This window comes from Globicephala melas, chromosome 2 (assembly GCF_963455315.2).
Source record: "Globicephala melas chromosome 2, mGloMel1.2, whole genome shotgun sequence".
Classification (NCBI taxonomy): Eukaryota; Metazoa; Chordata; class Mammalia; order Artiodactyla; family Delphinidae; genus Globicephala; species Globicephala melas.
Window position 1 is genome coordinate 117,879,788 of NC_083315.2, and position 21,351 is coordinate 117,901,138.

Below are 21,351 nucleotides of genomic sequence, written 5' to 3' on the forward strand. Positions count from 1 at the left end.
AAGTTAAAGATGTTAGAATCTTCACCAGCACTTCCACACATGGAGAGAGAAACTGAAAGTCAAGACTGATAACAAGAAGTATAAAAATTCCTTCCTCAAATACCTAATATTCTTTGGCCCTGGAGTCACTGAATTCACATCTATATCTCACTTTATCTAGATCTATATTTCACTTCATTACATTAATGGAGCTCTCAAGAACTGAATTCTATTAAAGTGAAATAAAGTTTTTAAGCAATTTAGGCAGTTAAATATGATATATATATCATACACAACACACACACAATGTATATAATGAAATCCTTATACAAGCATAAAGATTCTTAATAGAAATAAATTATAAGCAATAAAATAATAATTAAGTTTAAATTTTAATGTACTCTTTGCTTTTTTTAAATAACTAAAACAAATTCATAAGACAAAACCAAAATTTGTTCATTCTTACCGAAAAGATTCTGATTGGTACATACTTTCTTTATGCTAATTTACCAAACCCTGAGTTTTGTTTCTTCATCTCTGGTTAAATACATATCACTAAGCAAATAAGAATGTTTAAATAAGGGTCCTGCATTGGTGTTTACTTATTTGAAATTAGGTTTTCATTCTGAATAGTTTCAGTAAAGTGTATGTTACAGTAGAATGTGTCTTTACCTGTTTTAAGGTCTGTGCTATTAAATTGATAAAATACACCCTTACTCCTGCTTAAGAGTGCATCTTTCATTATATAAGTTAGCAAATAGCTTATATCAATACAAATGTCCAACAATGTAATTAAATCATTGCTACTTGAAATAATTTATACAGGAATAATTTATCTCTTTACACTATTGAAGCCTTGCATTTCAGTAGTTTCTATAGCTTCTGTATCATCACTTGAAATTTACCTAAAAAAAACATGAAAAATCATTCTTTGATTTTAGGTACAAGGAAAACAGGCCTGAACATCAGTTTCCTGCTTCATTTAGGAAGTAGTTTCAATCAAGAAACTTGCTATATCAAACAACGTTTCACACACTTCACAATATTTGATAAAGTCAATTTCGTTTTTATCAGATGATTATCTGGTTTGTGAATGACTACTTTTGTTTCTTTGTGATTCCTACATTTTAGGTATTTCATTGCTAATTATTGTGAATAGAAAGGAAATACAGTGATGCTCAAAGCCAATTTTATTCTTGGTTGGTAGCTCTGGTGGAAAGATCTTTGGAAAGGAGTTTAGCAATAAAAGACTAGTTGGCTTTATTTAGCTTTATATAATAGATATTTTCTAGAAAACTGTTTAAAAAAAATTTTCAACACTATAAGGAAATTTGCTATCTTAAAAGAATACTGCAGAAAATTGTCCTTTAAGAGTTAAGAATCATTCCTTAAGTTGTCTTATAAATTTGGATTTCCTTAGCACATTTTCTTAAATCACTATTATGAATTAAAAAATCATTGACTATGAATATAAGTATGCTACATGTTACTACATTAAATGTTAAAATTTGATAAAAGTAAAATGAAATGGTTTTAGCATTTTAAATGTTCTCTAAGTAACAAAAACAAGAAACAAACAAAAAAACACCAGACCTGAAAAATAATTGCTAAAAACATTTGTAAGAAATGTGAATTCAACTTACAGGCAGGCATTGAAGATACTTCAGCTGTTACAATACTTTTTATCCCCAAGTTTGATAAGCCACCTCTGATTAAGCCACATGTAAATGCTAAGTACTAAAAAAAAAAAAAAGTGTAAAATATATTAAGGATTTACTAAGATAGTAAAGCTATTGATAAATGATAGTTAAACCTTGATATTAATAAGTCATTGCTGTTTAAGAAAGGGCTGTGGAAGAATTTTTCAAATCATTGAAAATCATGATTGTGACAAAACCAAGCTGGAAACCGGTTAGAATTAGTTCCAGAGGCAGCAGAGGTGATTTGTGTCTACCTTCAGTGCTGCCTGAAGGGTTCTAAATAGACCCTCCTTGTGGAGTGATTTGGGCTTTCTGGCTGCTTTAACCTCCCATGGTTCTTTTTAATTTTGGCTACACCATGTTGCTCGGCTTAAGGGATCACAGTTCCCAACCAGGGATTGAACCTGGGCCATAGCAGTGAAAGCCCCAAATCCTAACCACTAGACCACGAGGGAATTCCTGCTCCCATGGTTCTTGCCTGTTTTCTGAGCCTTCCCATCAGTTCTGTAAGCTAACTAATTATTATTCCATTCAATCAAAATTGGTTTCTGCTTTCTACAACCAAGAATCCTGACTTGTTCAAGACTTATAGCCTGCCAAAACAAAGACTTACCTAGTTTAAAATATCAAAGCGCCAATGTTGAGAAACCCTGTCATATGGAAACAAGGAAGGGAAATGGGACTATGCCATAGCAGAGACAGCCAGGACAAAAATGAGAACCAAAAATCAAATAATCCAAGAAATTTTTTATTATCTACATTTTGCATGATATTCAACAACACTACTATGTATCTATGAATAATATAGAATATTATTATTTTATAATTAATATAAATAAATGGGTACTGATAAGTAATCAGATATGGAGTCATGAAATTGTAAGCTGGGAGAGAACCTAGAGATTCTTTATAATATAGGTATTATTATAATCAATTTTATTAATAAGGATACTAAGGAAGGTCCAGAGGGGTTATGTAACTTACCCAATGTCACAAACCTATAAGTTGTGGAGTTAGCTTAAAATCTAGATTTATTTGGTCCCAAGTCCATACTCTTTCCACTACACCAAACTGCCTTTGTGTTAGATAATTTAGATATGGACAGATTTTACAGATAAACAGCAGCTTATACATACTGACCAAGGTATTTTATAAGTACCGCAGAGTAACCGATTGCGCCACTGGAGCTATGCTTGCCCAAGATATTTTAACCACTTCAAAGGAACCCTTACATTAAAACTTGTCAGCTTTTCTTTAATACATCTGGTCTATTTATTGATTCCTACCTGAGACTGAAAAAAAATACATGAAACCCAGAAACACAGATATACTTAACACAAAACATGTATTCTTAGAAACAAATGTTAATTATATTTAAAACATTTTTAAAATTTACTGATGGAGATTGTAAATATGAACTCTGAGTTGAATAATTCTGCATAGCTAATACCAGTTTTTTTAAGCTTGAGTATCTTTTCTGATGTATCCATACTGTATTCGAGAATCTACCATTAATCTACATTTTTAATGGCATTTAAACTATAGTGTTTCTTTAATTGGTCATCATAAGCCTACTTAGCTACAGGTTAATGTAAGTTGTTTCAATATGATGAACACCTCCTATTTCATTGAAAAGTGTTTAAACAAAAGGAACAATTTAAAAACATTTTGAATTCAAAAGTCTGTTGTGATTGGCATTGTACTTTTCCCTATGGTTCTACTTTTTTCATAATAAAAAAACCCCGAACTTCTATTCCATTAAATACCTTTGATGCATGTTCTAAATACTGTTTTCCTGCAGACATTTGAGTAAGCAGGCGAAATTTGTTGTCCTGAAGTACGTAGATGCCCTGTTCCAAAAATAGAAAAACATCCAAAGTCAATGTAATCTGTACTCTTCCCTTCAAAACAATTTAAGAACTTTTTAAAGTTATTAAAACTCTCCTTTCTGTTGGTCAAATTTTCTTTATATGAAGAAGTTTTGTAATGTTCAAGCTGAAGAGTTCAGCATTTTATAACACTAATATTTATTGAATGCTTTAAGATACTGAAGATACAAAGATACCTAAGACAGTTCCTATCCTTAAAGAACACAGTCTAGTGCGAAAGAATCAGAAATACATGTCTGGGTGAAATTAGCAGCTATATGTTATTAACTCATACCTAGAAAGCCAAAAATCATAGTCACTTCTTCCTATTAGCATTTCAGGTACTTATAAGCTAAGGTTGATACTGTTATCTGAAAAAATGAATTCTATTGGTAGCTACAAGATACATTATTTTCATTTTTATACCTTATTAAAATGCCAAATATACTCCAAATATTTCCTTGAGTTTTATAAAATCTATTTTATGCATGATTTTCCATGCAACCTATTTTTATTTTAACAAAATATTTTAAGAATAAGAAATATGACAGCAACTAAACAGGTAAGAGTTATTTAAGAGTTAAATATGCTCTCTAAATTAGCCTTCAGAAAAATGTGATATATTTCTGGTTCTGCATATTATAAGTAATAATAATGAAATAATAAAACCTTTATCATTCTGACATCTGCTACTTTTTAAAACTTAAAATTTAATTGAGGGAAAGGGACAGCTATAACTACTGATAATTGTCTCTTGGTCTTTATTCACTATACCCTATTAGAGAAAAAAAGTAATGATGTATTAATAACATGTAAGAGAAACATTCCAAAGTTGACGAGAAATTAAGTTTTACATAGTAAGTAAATCACTAAAATACATTTATATTAAGTTAAAGGACTTAAAAAATAGGCCTTATCTAAATACCTGATGATTTGTCCTTAGATTGTCAATTTGTTTCTTGAATACTGTAGTCCAAAAATCTTTACAGATGAACTTCATGATATCTAACTCATCCTTGAACCTTGCAGTATCTTTTGTAAACCTAAAAAGATCAACTAGAAGTAACACAGTACTTTTCCTCCAAAGAAAGCAGGAGGGGCAGATTATTAACTAATTTTCAAATGCCACAACAGCACTGAACATTTACTGACAGTCATAAAGTGATAAGCACCAAGCAAAGTAGATCCCATCTCAATGGATTCACATTCTGTTATATAATTTGGGGGCTAAAATTAGTCTAAAGGTGTATTAGTCTAACAGTACGCAGCAATTTTAGGTACAATTAGCACATTAAGAAAAAAAAACTGAGCATAATCATGGTATTGTTATATAAAATATAATCAGAGTTCAACTATTTCAGATAGTAAGAAAGGAATACTAAAAAAAATTGATCTATAAATTGAAAGATTATTACATGCATAAACAGAGACTCTAAGGTATGCATTTAAACAAAATTCCATTTAGGTTAAAGAACATATTAGATCTTAAGTAGGAAATGCAGTAAGCTTTTAGATGGTTGTTTCAGCATACCAAAATTTTCAGGAAAAAAGTCTAAAACATAGAAGATACATATTTTCTTCAGATATTAAAACATGAAAGTTGGATAACTGAGTTAAAATAGCATCAGACCTAAAAAGAAATTTCAATCTGTGAATTAAAGAACAGAGAATAAATAAAGTTTGGGAATTAAAATTAAATTGTCTCAAGTTTTATTCAGTCTTTTGAAATGGATCATCTTTGTTCATAACCTACCTGGAAGAAAATTTTCAAATCCATACTGCTCACCTTTCTATCAATCCTTGTCCCACTCGAAACCCCATGTTTTCCAGCTTAGTTATACAGCGTCCATTTTCCTATTTAAAAACAGTTTTGAATAAATTTAGAATGCTAGAATGTAAATATTTATACTTTTTTCACTGAAACATTGTAAGAAAAAGTGAATTACAAGTCATACTTGAATTTTCTTAGTACTAATCATTTTCATAAGGCAATAAGATAAACAGGGAACTGTTACTACTTTTCAGAAATGCCAAAGCCCCTTCCCAATTACTCTTCTCACCTTCCCTGGCTTTTTCCATTTTCAACTCCTCTCCTCAGTTATAAAACTGAGGTCATGGTATCGCTTTTGACTTTTCTGTCAGTCATTCCCTTGTGCCTTCACTAAGTTCTATCGTCCCTTGCTTCAAAATGTCTCACAGTCATCCAAGCTTTCCATTTCTCAGTATGTCTTAGTTGATGACCCCACCTTCCTATGCCTGGAATCATGCAATTGCTTCACTCTTCCTTTGACAATCTCATCCACTCTTAAGGCTTTAAATACCACCCCTAAGTCGAAGACTCAAAATTCTCTGGATGAACTACAAAGCCCTATACAATCCAGACTCCTGTGCCTCTCTGGCCTCAACCTTCTACTCTTCTTCATTCACTCCATCCAGCTCCACTGATCTCCTTGCTGTTCTTAATCATGCCAGGCAGGCTCCAATCTCATAGGCAGCTCTTCCTCCAGATATTCACATGACCAACTCACTCACTTTAAGTCTTCACTCACATGTCACCATCTCAATGAGGCTCATTTCAACCTTTTAAAATACAGTATCATTCCACTTCAGAAACTTTCTATCCTTGTAATTCTCAAATTGTGTCCCAAGACTAGCAACATCAACATCACATGGGAACTTGTCAAAACTGCAAATTCTGTAATCCCACCCCCAATTTAGTGAATCAGAAACTGTAGGTGTGCGTCAGCGAGCTGTGTTTTAAGAACCCCTCCTAAAGTGATTCTGATGCTCTATCTCATTTCCCTGCTTGTCTCCAAGGAACTTCTTTCACCATTTAACCTAATGTACATTTTACTAATTTTGTATTGCTCATGTCCCTTCATCCCCACCCTCTCCTAGAATACAGCTCCAAAAGGGCAAGAATTTTTATGTATTCTGAAGCCTTTGCCTCCCGCTACCACCATAGGCCTCATTATTTGCTGAACTCTATTCTAAGGAACCATGTATGCTACTAATGGGGCTGACTATTAAACCTGTATTTCTAGTAGACTTTAGTGGACACAGCCATCCAGAGGTCCCACAGGCCCCTCAAATTAGGTGTATTCAAATGATATTATCTTAACATTCTCAGCTTGCTCTGCCTCCAAAATTCTTTAACTTCATCAATGGCACCACCATCTATCTAGTTACCACAACCAGAAAACTTCCATTTTCTTCACCTCCTTGCTCCCAGCCCTCCACACACACTGCAGTCCTGTGGAGCCTATTATCTACATGCTTTTCAAAATCCATCTTCTCTCTCCTGACTGCTTAAGTAGCTCTTAGCATTCATTTCTCTCCTGGTCTTCAGTTAGAGCCTTCCAAGTGATCTCATCTCTAGTTTTTTTTTCTTCCTTTGATTATCTTCTGTATTTCTGGTACAGACTTTGTAAAAACCAAATCATGTTGTTTCTCTACTGGACCACTCAGCACCATTCTGTTAATTTCCACACCCATTCCCAAACTTGCTTAGGTAGAATGAGTACCTGTAAGTCATGATGCTCTTTGTGGAACAGGAGCCCAGGAACATACTGATAAGCAGGAAATATGCTTATATGCAGACATTCTCAAATCTTAGCTATTGATCACATGAGCTTTTGAATTAAGCCCCAGGAAAAACCTTCTGATGCTGCACTTGTTCATTCACTTTGGCATCTGTGAGTGCTCACTAGGTAAAGTACCAAATTTTAAAGAAAAACCTAAGAATATTTTATCCATTAACCTTAAAAAAAACACTATTCTCCATAAATTGGTAAATGTCCAATTATTCAGTTTTTAGACTTAATTCCTCTTCAAGCACAGTTTGAAAATCATTGATTGGGAAGGTGAGAACATTGGGTTTTTTCCTTTATTTCACTTACACTTATGACTTTATGTTTAAAAAGATATATAAAAACCATTTCTGGATGATAGGATTATATCTTTTTTACATTTTTTTACTATGAAAAATTTGAAGCACACTCGAAGTAGAGACACTAACAAACCCTCATACACCTAGACTCCAATATGGATTCTACTCATCAAGACTACCACATAACTTTTGTTTGTTTTGTTTTTTTTAACATCTTTATTGGAGTATAATTCCTTTACAATGGTGTGTTAGTTTCTGCTTTATAACAAAGTCAATCAGTTATACTTGTATCCCCATATCTCTTCCCTCTTGCGTCTCCCTCCCTCCCACCCTCCCTATCCCACCCCTCTAGGTGGTCACAAAGCACCGAGCTGATCTCCCTGTGCTATGTGGCTGCTTCCCACTAGCTATCTGATTTGGTAGTGTATATATGTCCATGCCACTCTCTCACTTTGTCCCAGCTTACCCTTCCCCCTCCCGGTAAACTCAGGTCCATTCTCTAGTAGGTCTGTCTTTATTCCCATCTTGCCCTGTGGACTACCATATAACTTTTTAAAAATCCCTTTTGCTTATATGGACTTAAAATTTTTTCCCCACCATATACAAATTGCAATAGGAAAAGAAAGTTGTTTTTAGTTTAAATGATTCAACACTTATGGATTTCCTTTCTCTTATAGGACTAGCACATGTCTCAGAATTATCAGTCATGATTAGAACAGCTGTTTTATTTTAGCTAATCCATTGGGGGAAAAAAGAGGGATTTTTAAAAAAGGTTTTCCTGGGCAAGAGTTGGAACAGGAAAAGAAAGTAGAAAGAGTAGAATGAAGAGAATTGATTGCACACATGGTGGGGTGGGGAGCAGAGGTTTTGTGATTAAAAAAGGTGTGTTGGGGCTTCCCTGGTGGCGCAGTGGTTGAGAGTCCGCCTGCCGATGCAGGGGACATGGGTCCGTGCCCCAGTCCGGGAAGATCCCACGTGCCACGGAGCTGCTAGGCCCGTGAGCCATGGCTGCTGAGCCTAGGTGTCCGGAGCCTGCGCTCCGCAACGGGAGAGGCCACAACAGTGGAGGGGCCCGCGTACCGCAAAGAAAAAAAAAAAAAAAAAAGGTGTGTTGCTAATTATTCTTTTGGGAAAAGGGTATAAGGAAAGCTGACTTTGCACAAACAGCAAATGTCTGCTACTCAGCACTTAGCACAGATGCAAAACATTAACTATTGCTTGTGGATGATGATAAAGTCAAAAGTTTGTAACTTGGAAAAAATCTCTATTACAGATGATCTGAATGAGAATAGAATTTGGGGGAGTTCCCTGGTGGTCCAGTGGTTCAATCCCTGGTTGGGGAATTTAAATCTCACATGCAGCAAGGCACAGCCAGAAAAAAAAAAGGAATAGAATTTGCTTCATTTCCAATACTCTTCCTGATGTCTTCCTACTAATATCTCCCTAAAATTAGTGTGCTGAAATCCTAACTCCCAGATAGTATTAGGAGGTAGGGCCCTTGGGAGGTGATTCTGTCATGAGGATGGAGCCCTTAAGGATAGCATTAGTGCCCTTATTATAAAAGAGACCCCAGAGAGCTAGCTAGTCCCTTCCACCATGTGAGCACACAGCCAAAACACATCCATAAATGAACCAGGAGGAGGCTTTCACCAGACACTGAATCTGCTGGTGCCTTGATCTTGGACTTCTCAGCCTTCACAACTGTGAGAAATAAATTTCTGTTGTTTATAAGCCACTCAGTCTGTGGCATTCTTGTTATAGTACCCAAAACAGCCAGTATCCTTCTTATAGTTTACAAACTGACAGTACCTCTTCCTCGATGTCCTACAGGTGCCATAAATTCAACCTGTTCAAAATAATTCATTATCATCACCTCTTTCTTCCCTCTCCATCCAACCCAGTGGCTCAAGCTAAAAACCTGGGGATAATTTTTCAACTCTCATTCCTATACCTAATCAAGTTCTAGAGATTCTACCTCCTATCTCTCAAACCTTCTCTCCTCTTCTCGTTATCCAGATCTTCATTATCTCCTGCCTGGACTCCTCCAATAATGGGTCTTCTCACTACAAGGACCTTCCCTCTCCAGCCCAAATAATGGTTTATCTTTCTGAAATGCAAATGGAGCATGTAATTCTCCTCCTTAAAAATCCTCCACTGAGAAGGTCCATGTCTGTTAATCATACAGACCTCTTTCTAGCTTCAGCTTTCAAAACTTCTCACTCTCCACCTATTCAATCTAGGCACAGTGAAATACTCAAGCATATTTAAATGCACTGCACTTTTTCATACCTCTATGACTTTACCTTTGCCTAGGATGCTTTTCCTGCCCTCACTTTCCACCCCTCTTTATCAAATAGCATTATAGAAACTAGAGCTTCTGACTTGAGCATGGCTTTGTAATATTTCATTTATAAAATCCTACAACTCCATGATTCCATATCTAATTACCACCCAATACGTTAATTATTCATTGAACCCTTATTCCCCAACGACTGTTAGGCAGGGACTTTATCTTATTCATCTAACAATGTCAGGCCCACAATACACATACACGCTTAATATATTTTCTGAATGAATCAATTAGCGAATGAAGACTACCACACGTTAGAAGTAACCTCCAGGAGGATGGGGCCATTGTTCCGCTCATTACCATATCCCTAGCAACTAGCTCTGACATATAATGGACACTAAATATTCTTTTAAATTATCTCATTAGCCCTCTTTCTTTGAGTTGCCTGGAGTGTTACTGAGGGTTAGGGATGGGGAGGGAGGGACAGGATTCTCAGGCTGGGAGAGGTCTGTCCAGTGGACGACTGGGAAGTGCTGGAAGTGACAGCCGAATTAAGTAGGGGTGCCAAAATCAGCAGTTAACTCTGACGCAAATCATGGTAGGGACAACACAGGGAAGGGACAAAACAAAAAATCTGTGGCGTGCCACACACAGATATGGGACTGGACAAATAGGTATCAAATAGTAAAAGATACGAAAGAGCCAAGGATGAAAGACTGAAGACAGCTGATAGGTTCTAAGGCTTAAGATACCTTAAGGTGGACCAATCTGCCTACACTTCGGGAGGCGATGAGTGGTGATGGGACGGGGGTAAAAGAAAACTGAGTGGAAACAAGGAGTGTCACCGCAAAAGGACCTCAAGGGCGTGTGGCAGCACTCACCACCTCCCCCTGCTCCGCGGACTTGTACACTCCAGACACCATCTCGTTATGCAGAAGCAAAAACAACGCCTCGTCCGCCATTTCCTGCTTATTCTTCCAAGCTCCGGGTTTAGGCTCCCGTTTGGGCCGGGCTCGGAGCTCCGGCTAGCGCCTGGGCAGCTTGGGCTGAGCCGCCGCCGCTCGCTCAGTCCGCAGCCCGTCCCTCGTTGCTAAGAGACCGAGGAATTCACTCAGCTTCCCGAAGGCTGATACCGGACTGAGCCGGGGGCCGCGGCGAGCCCACCCTAGGACCACTAAGTCCTTGGGCAAAACGAAACGGTCTGACAGCAGCGGGAACCAAACCCAGCTCCCGGAGACCCCATCCGGCCCTTGGGCGGGGGAGGCGAAAAAACAACTTCCGGTCTCCTCTACCCCGGCATTCCGCCAGCTCTATGGTCATAGAGTTCCTTCCGCGGGGTGAACCGCTGACGCCCAGAGAGGAGGAAGGTTTCTTCCCCCTACAACATGGAAGGCGGCCGGCGCGGGAGGTGGTAAAATAAGACGGGACCTCCCGCTGCCATCTCTGTGTTGATTAGCTATGTTAGAACCGACAAGAATTTCTATTAGCTTCATCAAAAGCTTCCACTTCTGCCATATGTTGCTTAATATGAAAAGTTGTAAAAAAAAAAAAGCGAATATTGGGACTACCCGAGTAGTCCAGTGGGTAAGACTCCGCGCTCCCAATGGAGGGGTCCGGGGTACCATCCCTAGTCGGGGAACTAGATCCCCGCATGCATGCGGCAGCTAAGTCTGGATGCCGGAACTAAAGATCCCGCATGCAGAAACTAAGAACTGGTGCAGCCTAAATAAATAAAATTGTTTTAAGTGAATAAATCGTCATTTTTCGGGCTATATACTTTAGGTATATTGAGAGATTATCCCAATCCATTTTGGATTAAGCCTGGGTGTACAAAAAGATTTAGAGCCGTTTTGACCACCAGGAGGTTTACTGGGAGTAGGGTACAAGGGACAAGAAGGATGGAGTAAGCAAAGCACAAGGTAATTTGAATCAGAAAATACAAATTAAAGACATCAGAAATGCGACGTCACTTTAGGACGGAGTTCATCTAAGAATCTATGGTGGATGTGGGACTTAACCCCTACAGACATGCGAATACATATGTTAGATCATATGCACGTCTTAAATTTGGCAAACTTTGTCTTAAACGTGATGCTTAGCCTATGATTAGATCTTTTCTTAGTAATTTACAAAGCAGATTTTTTCCCCCAATTAATTCATTGTTTCCCCCGAAGTAATATGTCGAGTCTTCTCAAATTGTTAACAATAACCTCTCAACTCTTCATACCCTTTCATATCCCCTTCTAATGTTTGGATCCGTTTTTTCCATCACCTCATAAAATCAAGCATGTAAGTTTCACCTAACTCTTTGAAAAGAAACACTAATTTTGAAGAGTATTTTGCAATCTTAATCTTTTTTTCCAGCACTAAAATTTCCCATATGTGAAATCAGGTCCTTTATGTCCCAACTGCATTCTCCCTCATCACCACCATCAAGGTCAAAGATTAAGCAAAAGACTGGCCACTTACCAAGGTCAATTTCTCAAACCACAGTAACATGGTGTTCTTTGCATATTCTGGAGACTAAAGGGGAAACTAATATTTATTGAGCATTACTAAATGTTGAACATGGCATCCTACTGATTATCCCCCATAAATTAGACTATGTTAAATTTCCCAGGATCTTAGTAATAGAGTCTACGGAAGTAAGAATAGATCCTACGTTTTTGGCTAACTCTAGAAGCATCTCCCATGGAAACATTGTTATACTTCGTGGTACCATTACCACATTCTCAGGTTTCATGTACTGCCTACTACACAGGATTGTAATAAGGATCAATGAGACAAAGTATGCTCACAATCAGAATCATGTAATTTTTTTTTTTTCCCACACCACACTGCATGCAGGATTTTAGTTCCCAGACCAGGGGTCGAACCAGAGCCCCCTGCAGTGGAAGCACGGAGTCTTAACCACTGGACCACCAGGGAAGTCCCAGAGTCATGTAATTATTTATCAACACTCATCCTTCTTATCCAGTTTTACTTTTTCTTTTTTCTATAGCACTTAACCCATTTCTACCATGCTATGTAATTTACTTACGCTTATCATATGTCTCCTCACTCTTCCTGCCTCCAAGCTCCTTGTGGGCAGATATCTTTACTGTACACTGACTATCCAAGGGCCTAGAATAGTGCCTGGCAAAAAGCAGGCGTTCCATAAATATTTGTTGAATGAATAAGTACATGAATGATCTTTGCTCCCTGAGGAGCCTACAGACTACATGGCAGCAGGAACCACAGTTATCTTGTTCTAGGCTTTTTTCCAGAGTCTAGCTTAACACAGTAAGGGCTTTTAAGTATTGCTGGATGAATTAAAATGGTAACTCAGATTAAATACAGTTGGCCTGCTAATGCTTGGTGCAAGGATGACTGGCTGCAGATGGAGGATGAGAACACAAGGATTATTGATAATATTGTTTCTGTGGGAAAATGCTTAGTGATCTACAATTTACAAATACATTTCTGGAACAAAGCCGGTTCTCACTTTGGCAGTGCGGGTAGAGCAGAACCAGAAGGTGGACGACACACACACAGCTAACAGTAGCGCTGCTCCCCCAGACCCTATTTTAAACCAACCAGCTCTAGACCGGTGTAGAGGCTAATGCACGTCTCTTCTGTCTCTGTCTCTTTTTTAATTGTAGTAAAGCCTTGCACATAGTCTGATCAATCGTATGATGATTCTGGGCCGGCGTGACCTGGGGACAGTTACGGTATTTCCTTATCAGTATTAACAGGCAGTTTATTCACGCTTTTGGTTTGTGGGGGATAAGGCACGTGAAATGTTTCACAGAGTACAACACAAAGCAATTGTTAGCTATTATGATGAATGACTTTTCCTCTTCCTTCACTTTTCGCTTCCCTCTGCTCATTTGAGCTTAACCTAGTCAAGAGAAGCCTGCGCCCCTCCCACTGCCTCTCTGGGCATGCGCACCAACAGAACGGCCGCACCCTGTCCTAATCAAATCATTTACCCGGGAAAAAGGGAAAAAAAGACTCGCCTGCACCCTACTCTGAGGGGAACAGATGGTAAAACGATAAGAGGCCGTCATATACAGGTTAAAAGGGCTGGAAAACTCCACTCTCCCCGCCAGAAGAGCCGGCCCGCAAACTCACGTCTTCGGGAGCCCAGAGACTCTCAAATCCGCCCCGACTCTGCGCTAGAAGCCGAGCCCAGCCACCCGCAGCTAATCGGGGAGGGAAGCGACCGTCTGGCGGACTTTTCATTGGCCCAGAGTCACAAAGGCTGGCAGCTTCTCCCCCTTCCGGTTGCTGAGTGGTTGAGGCCGAAATACAACTCCTATCTCCATTGGCTGAGTCCAGCAGTCAGTCTTCTCGCGTCTCGCGGCGCGACACAAGCAGGCGTGGCCTGGAGAGCAGTCTCGGAGCCTGCTGCAGGGAGAAGATGGCGGTCGCAGTGAGAACTTTGCAGGAGCAGCTAGAAAAGGCCAAAGAGAGCTTAAAGAATGTGGATGAGAATATTCGCAAGCTCACCGGGCGGGATCCGAATGACGTGAGGTGAGGGGCGGATGGGAAATGCCGGCTCCGAGAGGCAGCCACGAAGCCGGGGTGAGTTGGGGCGGTGAGGGCGGACAGTCCTGAGAGGACTCGAACATCGAGGCCTGTTCCCGGGGCAGCCGTGGAACCCCGTCCTCGGTGAGGTGGGAATTTCCAAGTCTCCCACCGTAAGTCCTGGAGCTCAGGTGCGTGAGGAAGGAGAGCGGGGCCTGGGTGCGCCAGGATGGCTTCCCGTCCAGCGGGAAGGCCCAGACTGCCGATTCCCGCCCTCGGCCCTGCAGGCCCGGAACTGCAGCACAAAGCCTTCCTTCTTCCGGGGCCACCCGATTCGGGGCTGGCCCGGAGACGCTCCCGGGACGCGGTCCGGCCGCCTCGCCCCCTGGCTCTTGCCCACGTGCAACTTCCTTTGGGTTGGCGAAATCCGGACCTGATTCAAGCTTGTTAATGTGTAGTGGCATCGAGGTAAATATAATTTCTGTGATACTGGTCGTGGAAAAATCAGGAAGTTAACAAAGTGCTTAGTGTCCTGTTTCAAACACGTGGGTTTTGAAACCATCATCTTCGAACTTTTCTGGTTAATTTCTTTTGATGATGAACCGCACCCGTTAAAATATTTGGTGCTATTAGAAACGATTTTTGTACTGATTTGTAAATATCTTGTAGGCCCATCCAAGCCAGATTGCTGGCCCTTTCTGGTCCTGGTGGAGGTAGAGGACGTGGTAGTTTATTGCTGAGGTAAGATTTCCTTAGGATTTTGATTCATTGGTACTTACTACACTAAATTAATGAAATGATTTAAACAAATTTCGTGGTCGAGCCAATGTTAGGTTTGTTTGAAGCTGTGATCAGCTGTAGTTTTCTGCAGAGTTATCCTGGAATTTCATTTGCATTCAAAACTAGACATTGAAGAATATAGTAACTATACCAGTTATGTGCACACTTAACTTATTCTCATAGTTTTAAAAGAAATGCTACAAAAGCATCTTGAAGTAAATGCCAATTTAAGGTTACTTTAACTGGAAGTTTTTTTTTTTATTGCAACTAAATTATCTTCCTTAAATGGAAATACCATTTTTCTCAAATTCCAAGTGCTTTACTTTATGTTGGCCTTTTTTTTTGCAGGCGTGGATTCTCAGATATTGGAGGAGGACCCCCAGCCAAACAGAGAGACCTTGAAGGGGCAGTCAGTAGGTATGTTAGAGGACAAGTTTCTGAAGGCATAGTTGTATGTTCCATTTTCTGAGGTAGCATACAAATATAAAAATTTAATAAATATTGTTGAATTAAGTTGTATTAGAATTGAGTAGTATAGCACTTACCCTGAGTCTGTTTCCTTGGTATTTGAACTGAGACACCCGGTATCCCTCAAAACTCAATTCTTCACTAACAATAACAGAAACTTTACCAAAGTAAAGGTCATGAGAAGAATAATATTGAGAAAATAATTTGGGTTACTTTTCTGACTTGTACTACAAAAACTTAACCAGCTTGAGACGTATAGGAGATCAGAGTTTGAATTGGTCCTTTTAAATTCATTTTCCTTTGTCAGGCTGGGCGGGGAGCGTCGGACTCGGAGAGAATCACGCCAAGAAAGCGACCCTGAGGACGATGATGTTAAGAAGGTAATTGAGATTAAAAGAACTTCATAGAGGGTGAATATAGTATTTTCACCTTAGTACATTTAAAGGAGTGCCACTGTATGCTAGTTAAATAACTGAAATTTCTTTTCTCCTGTAGCCAGCTTTGCAGTCTTCAGTTGTAGCTACCTCCAAAGAGCGCACACGGAGAGACCTTATCCAGGATCAAAATATGGATGAAAAGGGAAAGCAAAGGTATCTTAAGTATCTTTCTGGAGGAAAACAACTCTTGTCAAATAATGCAATTTTAAGAAAATTTAAGGAATTGTTCAAGTGTCTATGCTATGCTTCTTTTAGGAAATGGCAGGCTTAAATGAAGTGGAACCTTTTGAAATTGGATTTTTTTTCTGTTCTTTAGGAACCGACGAATATTTGGCTTGTTGATGGGCACCCTTCAGAAATTTAAACAAGAATCCACTGTTGCTACCGAAAGGGTATTTATGCAATTTTTCCTTTGCTTCCTTTATTTAAGCTATCAAAGTAGTTGATGACATATTTCTTAAACACTGAAAAGTTCTCAAGATTTAACTGTAAGCTTCATAAAGCGCGTTACTAATATTTCCTAAGGAAAAAAAAGAGAGAAGGAAAAGATTTAATTGCTAGCCTAAAATGAAGCCAAGCAAAAACGTTTAAAACTTTCTCAAGTTGTTATACTGTTGACTGGTTCTTTTTGAGGTGCTGTTAAAATAACTTAGTGAACTTTGCTTTGTGGTTCAAAGAGCCTAGTCTGATTCAGGAGAACCTGGATTCTGGTTTCAGCTCTATAACAATCTCATTTTGTGGTCTTGGACATGTCTCTTAATTTCTTTAGGCCTTAGAGTGCTTTCTTTCAAACAGAGTGTTGAACTTACTAATCATCGTAATTTATTAAATAATTATAATTTCTAAGACTTACACACTCAGAGGCACTCCAGAAGCAACAGCATAAATTATATTCCCTGCCCTCCAGAGTTTATTTAACTGTGTCATTTTCCTGGAAGTTTTTATTTTACTAAAGCTACAAAATTGTGTCCTTGGAGTTGAACACAAACTTGTTGCTTCTCGGGAGAACTATAGTGAAAGATAACAATTCAGTTATTTTATTTCATCTTTCATATGTTAACTTTATTAGAAAATATAAAAACTTAAAGCATCAACGTTTGAAGAATGTAGATTTTTTTATTTTGTAGATTTTTAAAAACAGTTGACTAATTTGTTAGTTACTTTGTTCACTAGGACATCACTTGTCTCAAATTCTTTGCTTTGGAAAGAATAGCTGAAGATAACCTATAAAGACAGTACTCTTCTTTTTCAGGTTAACTTTTAGGTAAGGTTCTTTTATAAATTATGTTGGAATAAAACACTTACTGATATTATAGCTAATGGCTTTAAACTTTAGATTTATACATGAAAAGACTTCAGTCCCCATTTCCTGGAAGGGAAATTGCAGTCCACCTCAAATGCCAAGTTTGAATTAGCTGGTGTCCTGAATTGCAGATGTGAAACATGTTTGCAGACAACAGTAAAATTGTGATATTTCACATAATCAGGATGTATAATAAGCTTTTAAAGATTATTGTTTATCTTTAGCAAAAGAGACGCCAGGAAATTGAACAGAAACTTGAAGTGCAGGCAGAAGAAGAAAGAAAGCAGGTTGAAAATGAGAGGAGAGAACTGTTTGAAGAGAGGCGTGCTAAACAGACAGAACTGCGGCTTTTGGAACAGAAGGTTGAGCTTGCGCAGCTGGTGAGTATATTTTGAAATTCTAAGATTGGTAATCCTTCATGTTGACAAAAGTGCTGACCTTTTTACCTTTTCTTTAGCAAGAAGAATGGAATGAGCATAATGCCAAGATAATTAAATATATAAGAACTAAAACAAAGCCCCATTTGTTCTATATTCCTGGAAGAATGTGTCCAGCTACCCAAAAACTAATAGAAGAGTCACAGAGAAAAATGAATGGTAAGTATAAATGAAGAGGTCCCTTGAAATTTCCTTAATGGGTAAGGTAACACACAAATACATACATGTTTGTTTCCTGTGACATCTGTGATTCAATAGTTAACTTTTTAGAAAGATATTCTAAGATGCTGATGTGTTTGGAGTACAGGAGCATTTGTTTCATGATAGATATTAACTGGAAACTTGTATATTAGGTGATGGTGCTTAATGCATGTTTATTTCTTAAGCATTTGAGTGAGCTTTCTCTTTTGCTTGATACTCTTAGTAGCCAGATACAAATGCTGATGAATCAAGAAAAAGTCAACATTGATGTAGTCCATAGAGGAAGCACACATGGAAGGTAGACACTACTAAGATGGTGATTAGGTGATTTGTGTCTCCTTGGGATCAAAAAAATTAATGCATGATATGATACCATAAAACTGATTGTTTGAAAGAAGCTTTATTTTCTTCATTTAGTATGAAGTAAAATAGCAAAAGATTATCCTGTTTTTCCGTCAGTTAGATAACGTGGTGTGGTTTTGCTAATTTCTTAGTGTATAGGTTTCCAGTGGATCTTTGCTTTTGTCATCTTATATCAATTTGTAATTACATGCTGTAATCAGTCTTTTGTCATCTCTTTACAAAAAAGACATTTAGATAAGCTCGATGACAATTTGTGACCAGGTGTCAAATTGTGATTTTGAATTTTCTAAATCATAGTATATTTTACACGTGTAAATTTTTATCCTTTAGCTTTATTTGAAGGTAGACGCATCGAATTTGCAGAACAAATAAATAAAATGGAGGCTAGGCCTAGAAGACAATCAATGAAGGAAAAAGAGCATCAAGTGGTGCGTAATGAAGAACAGAAGTCGGAACAAGAAGAGGGTAAGGTGGCTCAGCGAGAGGAAGAGTTGGAGGAGACAGGTAATCAGCACAATGATGTAGAAATAGAGGAAGCAGGCGAGGAAGAGGAAAAGGAAATAGGTGTCGTTCATAGTGATGCAGAGAAAGAACAGGAGGAGGAGGAACAGAAGCAGGAAATGGAAGTTAAGCTGGAGGAGGAAACTGAGGTAAGGGAAAGTGAGAAGCAGCAGGATAGTCAGCCTGAAGAAGTTATGGATGTTCTGGAGATGGTCGAGAGTGTCAAAAATGTAATTGCTGAGCAGGAGGTAATGGAAATCAACCAAGTTGAAAGCATAGAACCTTCAGAAAATGAAACTAGCAAGGAATTGGAGCCAGAGATGGAATTTGAAGTTGAGCCAGATAAAGAATGTAAATCTCTTTCTCCTGCAAAAGAGAATGCTAGTGCTCTAGAAATGGAAAATGAGCCTGAGGAAAAGGAAGAAAAAGAATCTGAGCCCCAGCCTGAGCCTGTGGCTCAGCCTCAATCCCTGCCTCAGCCTCAGACCCAGACCCAGACCCAGACCCAGCTCCAGCCCCAGCCCCAGCCCCAGCCCCAGCCCCAGCCCCAGCCCCACTCCCACTCCCACTCCCACTCCCATTCCCATTCCCATTCCCACTCCCACTCCCACTCCCACTCCCACTCCCAACCCCAACCCCAACCAGTACTCCAGCCCCAGCCTCTCTCTCAGCCTGAGACTTTGCCATTAGCTGTTTCACAGCCACCACCTCAGGTTATTCAGGAGCAAGGGCATTTACCACCTGAGAGGAAGGAGTTTCCTGTAGAATCCGTAAAACTCACTGAGGTGATAGTAGAACCAGTCTTGACAGTACATTCAGAGAGCAAGAGCAAAACCAAAACGAGGAGCAGAAGTAGAGGTCGAGCTAGAAATAAAACCAGCAAGAGTAGAAGTCGAAGCAGTAGCAGTAGTAGTTCTAGTAGCAGTTCAACCAGTAGCAGCAGTGGAAGCAGTTCCAGCAGTGGCAGTAGCAGTAGTCGAAGTAGTTCCAGTAGCAGCTCCAGTACAAGTGGCAGCAGCAGTAGAGACAGTAGCAGCAGCACTACTAGTAGTAGTGAGAGTAGAAGTCGGAGTAGGGGACGGGGACATAACAGAGATAGAAAGCACAGAAGGAGCGTGGATCGGAAGCGAAGGGATGCTTCAGGACTAGAAAGAAGTCACAAATCTTCAAAAGGAGGTAGTAGTAGAGATACAAAAGGATCAAAGGATAAGAATTCCCGGTCTGACAGAAAGAGGTCTATATCAGAGAGTAGTCGATCAGGCAAAAGATCTTCAAGAAGTGAAAGAGACCGAAAATCAGACAGGAAAGACAAAAGGCGTTAATGGAAGAAGCCAGGCTTTCTTAGCCTATTCTTTGCAGCAGAAGATTTCTTGATGAGTAAAAGGATTACCTTTCCTTGTAAGGAGAATGCTGCCTTAAGAATTGCATGTTGTAAAAATTTTTTTGGAAAATACAGACTGTTTGTTTACCAGACATTCTTGTACTTTTGCATAATTTTGTAAGAGTTATTTATCAAAATTATGTGAGGTTCCAAAATATGTAAAAACAATAATAATAAAAAAATTAACATCCCTTGTCATCTTTTTTAAATATCCTATACTCTTCAGTAAGAATCTGTATATTTTAATAGGTAAATCTTTAAGTCTGTTCCCTTCTGTATTATACATTGCTTTTGTAGAAATAAATGTGCATTTCTTTCATTAGTTTTGGGATGTCCTTGTTGACGCTTGTATAATAAGTATTCTCTTGATATCATTTTCAGCTTTTATCACTAGATATTGAACGTGATTAGAATGTTTTTGAAGGTTTCCTCACATTTATTTGCCTTAGACAATTATTTTGAGTTGTCAAAGTCAGATCTTTGCAGATTTGTTGGGAACATAGTTTGTTCTCCTTAAAATCACTTACCATTTCTTTCTAATCTCCCTTGTTATTTTAATCTAAGCATTTCCCCATTTCTCATACTTAAACCATATATTTGGTAGATACCTTAAAACAGTATGATTTGGTTGGAGTTTTCTTTACGATTATGGGAGCATCATTTTTTGTCTCCTTCGTTACTTGTGTGATATAGCATATACATCTATTAAAGAAAAAAAGTCACTTTCTAGGGAAGAGAGGTAGAAAAGTATATTCTAAGCTTGGATTTTGAGTTTGTGGTCTTGTCTTAACTTTTGTGTTGGCCGTAACTGAAACATGCCAATGTGTTTTCAAGAATTTTTGTTTTAGTAAGTATTGTATGAAAGTTTACAAAATGAAGGAAGTTCATCTACACTTGAATCTGTAAGCAAGATAACACGCAAGTGGTACCAAATGATTATTAACTTTGTTGTTTTATAAATTTGTATAAATTTGGAGTATCTGTTGCCCATTACTATACATGTGCAAATAAATGTGGCTTAGACTTGTGTGACTGCTTAAGACTAGTACTTGTATTTAACTTTTTGATACTTTGTACAAGAGAGCACTTAAATTGCAAACGGCCTTTTTTGAGTTCATAATTTAACGTTGTGACTACAGCTTTAGGCTTGACTTTGAATATTCATTATGCCTTCCCTTGACAAGTAAACGGTAAGAGTAAAAATGTCAACATACGTTTTCAGCATTGTATAAATGTAAGTGAACA

At 38.5% G+C, this 21,351-nt stretch overlaps 2 protein-coding genes across 5 annotated transcripts; one reads left to right on the top strand and one right to left on the bottom strand.

Annotated features, from left to right (window-relative positions):
• Positions 1-6: 6 nt before the first annotated feature.
• Positions 7-14,039, bottom strand: TRAPPC6B (trafficking protein particle complex subunit 6B). 4 transcript variants are annotated; one of them, XM_030854833.3, is made up of 6 exons: positions 13,840-14,039; positions 5,334-5,401; positions 4,473-4,590; positions 3,446-3,529; positions 1,623-1,716; positions 7-884 (listed from the first exon to the last, which is right to left on the bottom strand). In XM_030854833.3, exons 1-6 carry the CDS (start codon positions 13,948-13,950, stop codon positions 853-855), a joined length of 507 nt encoding a protein of 168 aa, XP_030710693.1. In that variant the 5' UTR covers positions 13,951-14,039; the 3' UTR covers positions 7-852. The 4 variants fall into 4 exon arrangements, with proteins under 4 accessions (XP_030710693.1, XP_030710695.1, XP_030710696.1 ...); XM_030854835.2 differs by having other exon boundaries at positions 13,725-13,864; XM_030854836.2 differs by lacking the exon at positions 13,840-14,039 and adding an exon at positions 12,767-12,790.
• A 41-nt stretch (positions 14,040-14,080) lies between these two features.
• Positions 14,081-21,146, top strand: PNN (pinin, desmosome associated protein). Its single transcript, XM_030854830.2, has 9 exons — positions 14,081-14,241; positions 14,905-14,976; positions 15,364-15,432; positions 15,791-15,863; positions 15,979-16,073; positions 16,237-16,312; positions 17,448-17,603; positions 17,681-17,819; positions 18,555-21,146. Exons 1-9 carry the CDS (start codon positions 14,129-14,131, stop codon positions 20,045-20,047), a joined length of 2,286 nt encoding a protein of 761 aa, XP_030710690.2. The 5' UTR covers positions 14,081-14,128; the 3' UTR covers positions 20,048-21,146.
• The last annotated feature ends 205 nt before the right edge of the window (positions 21,147-21,351 follow it).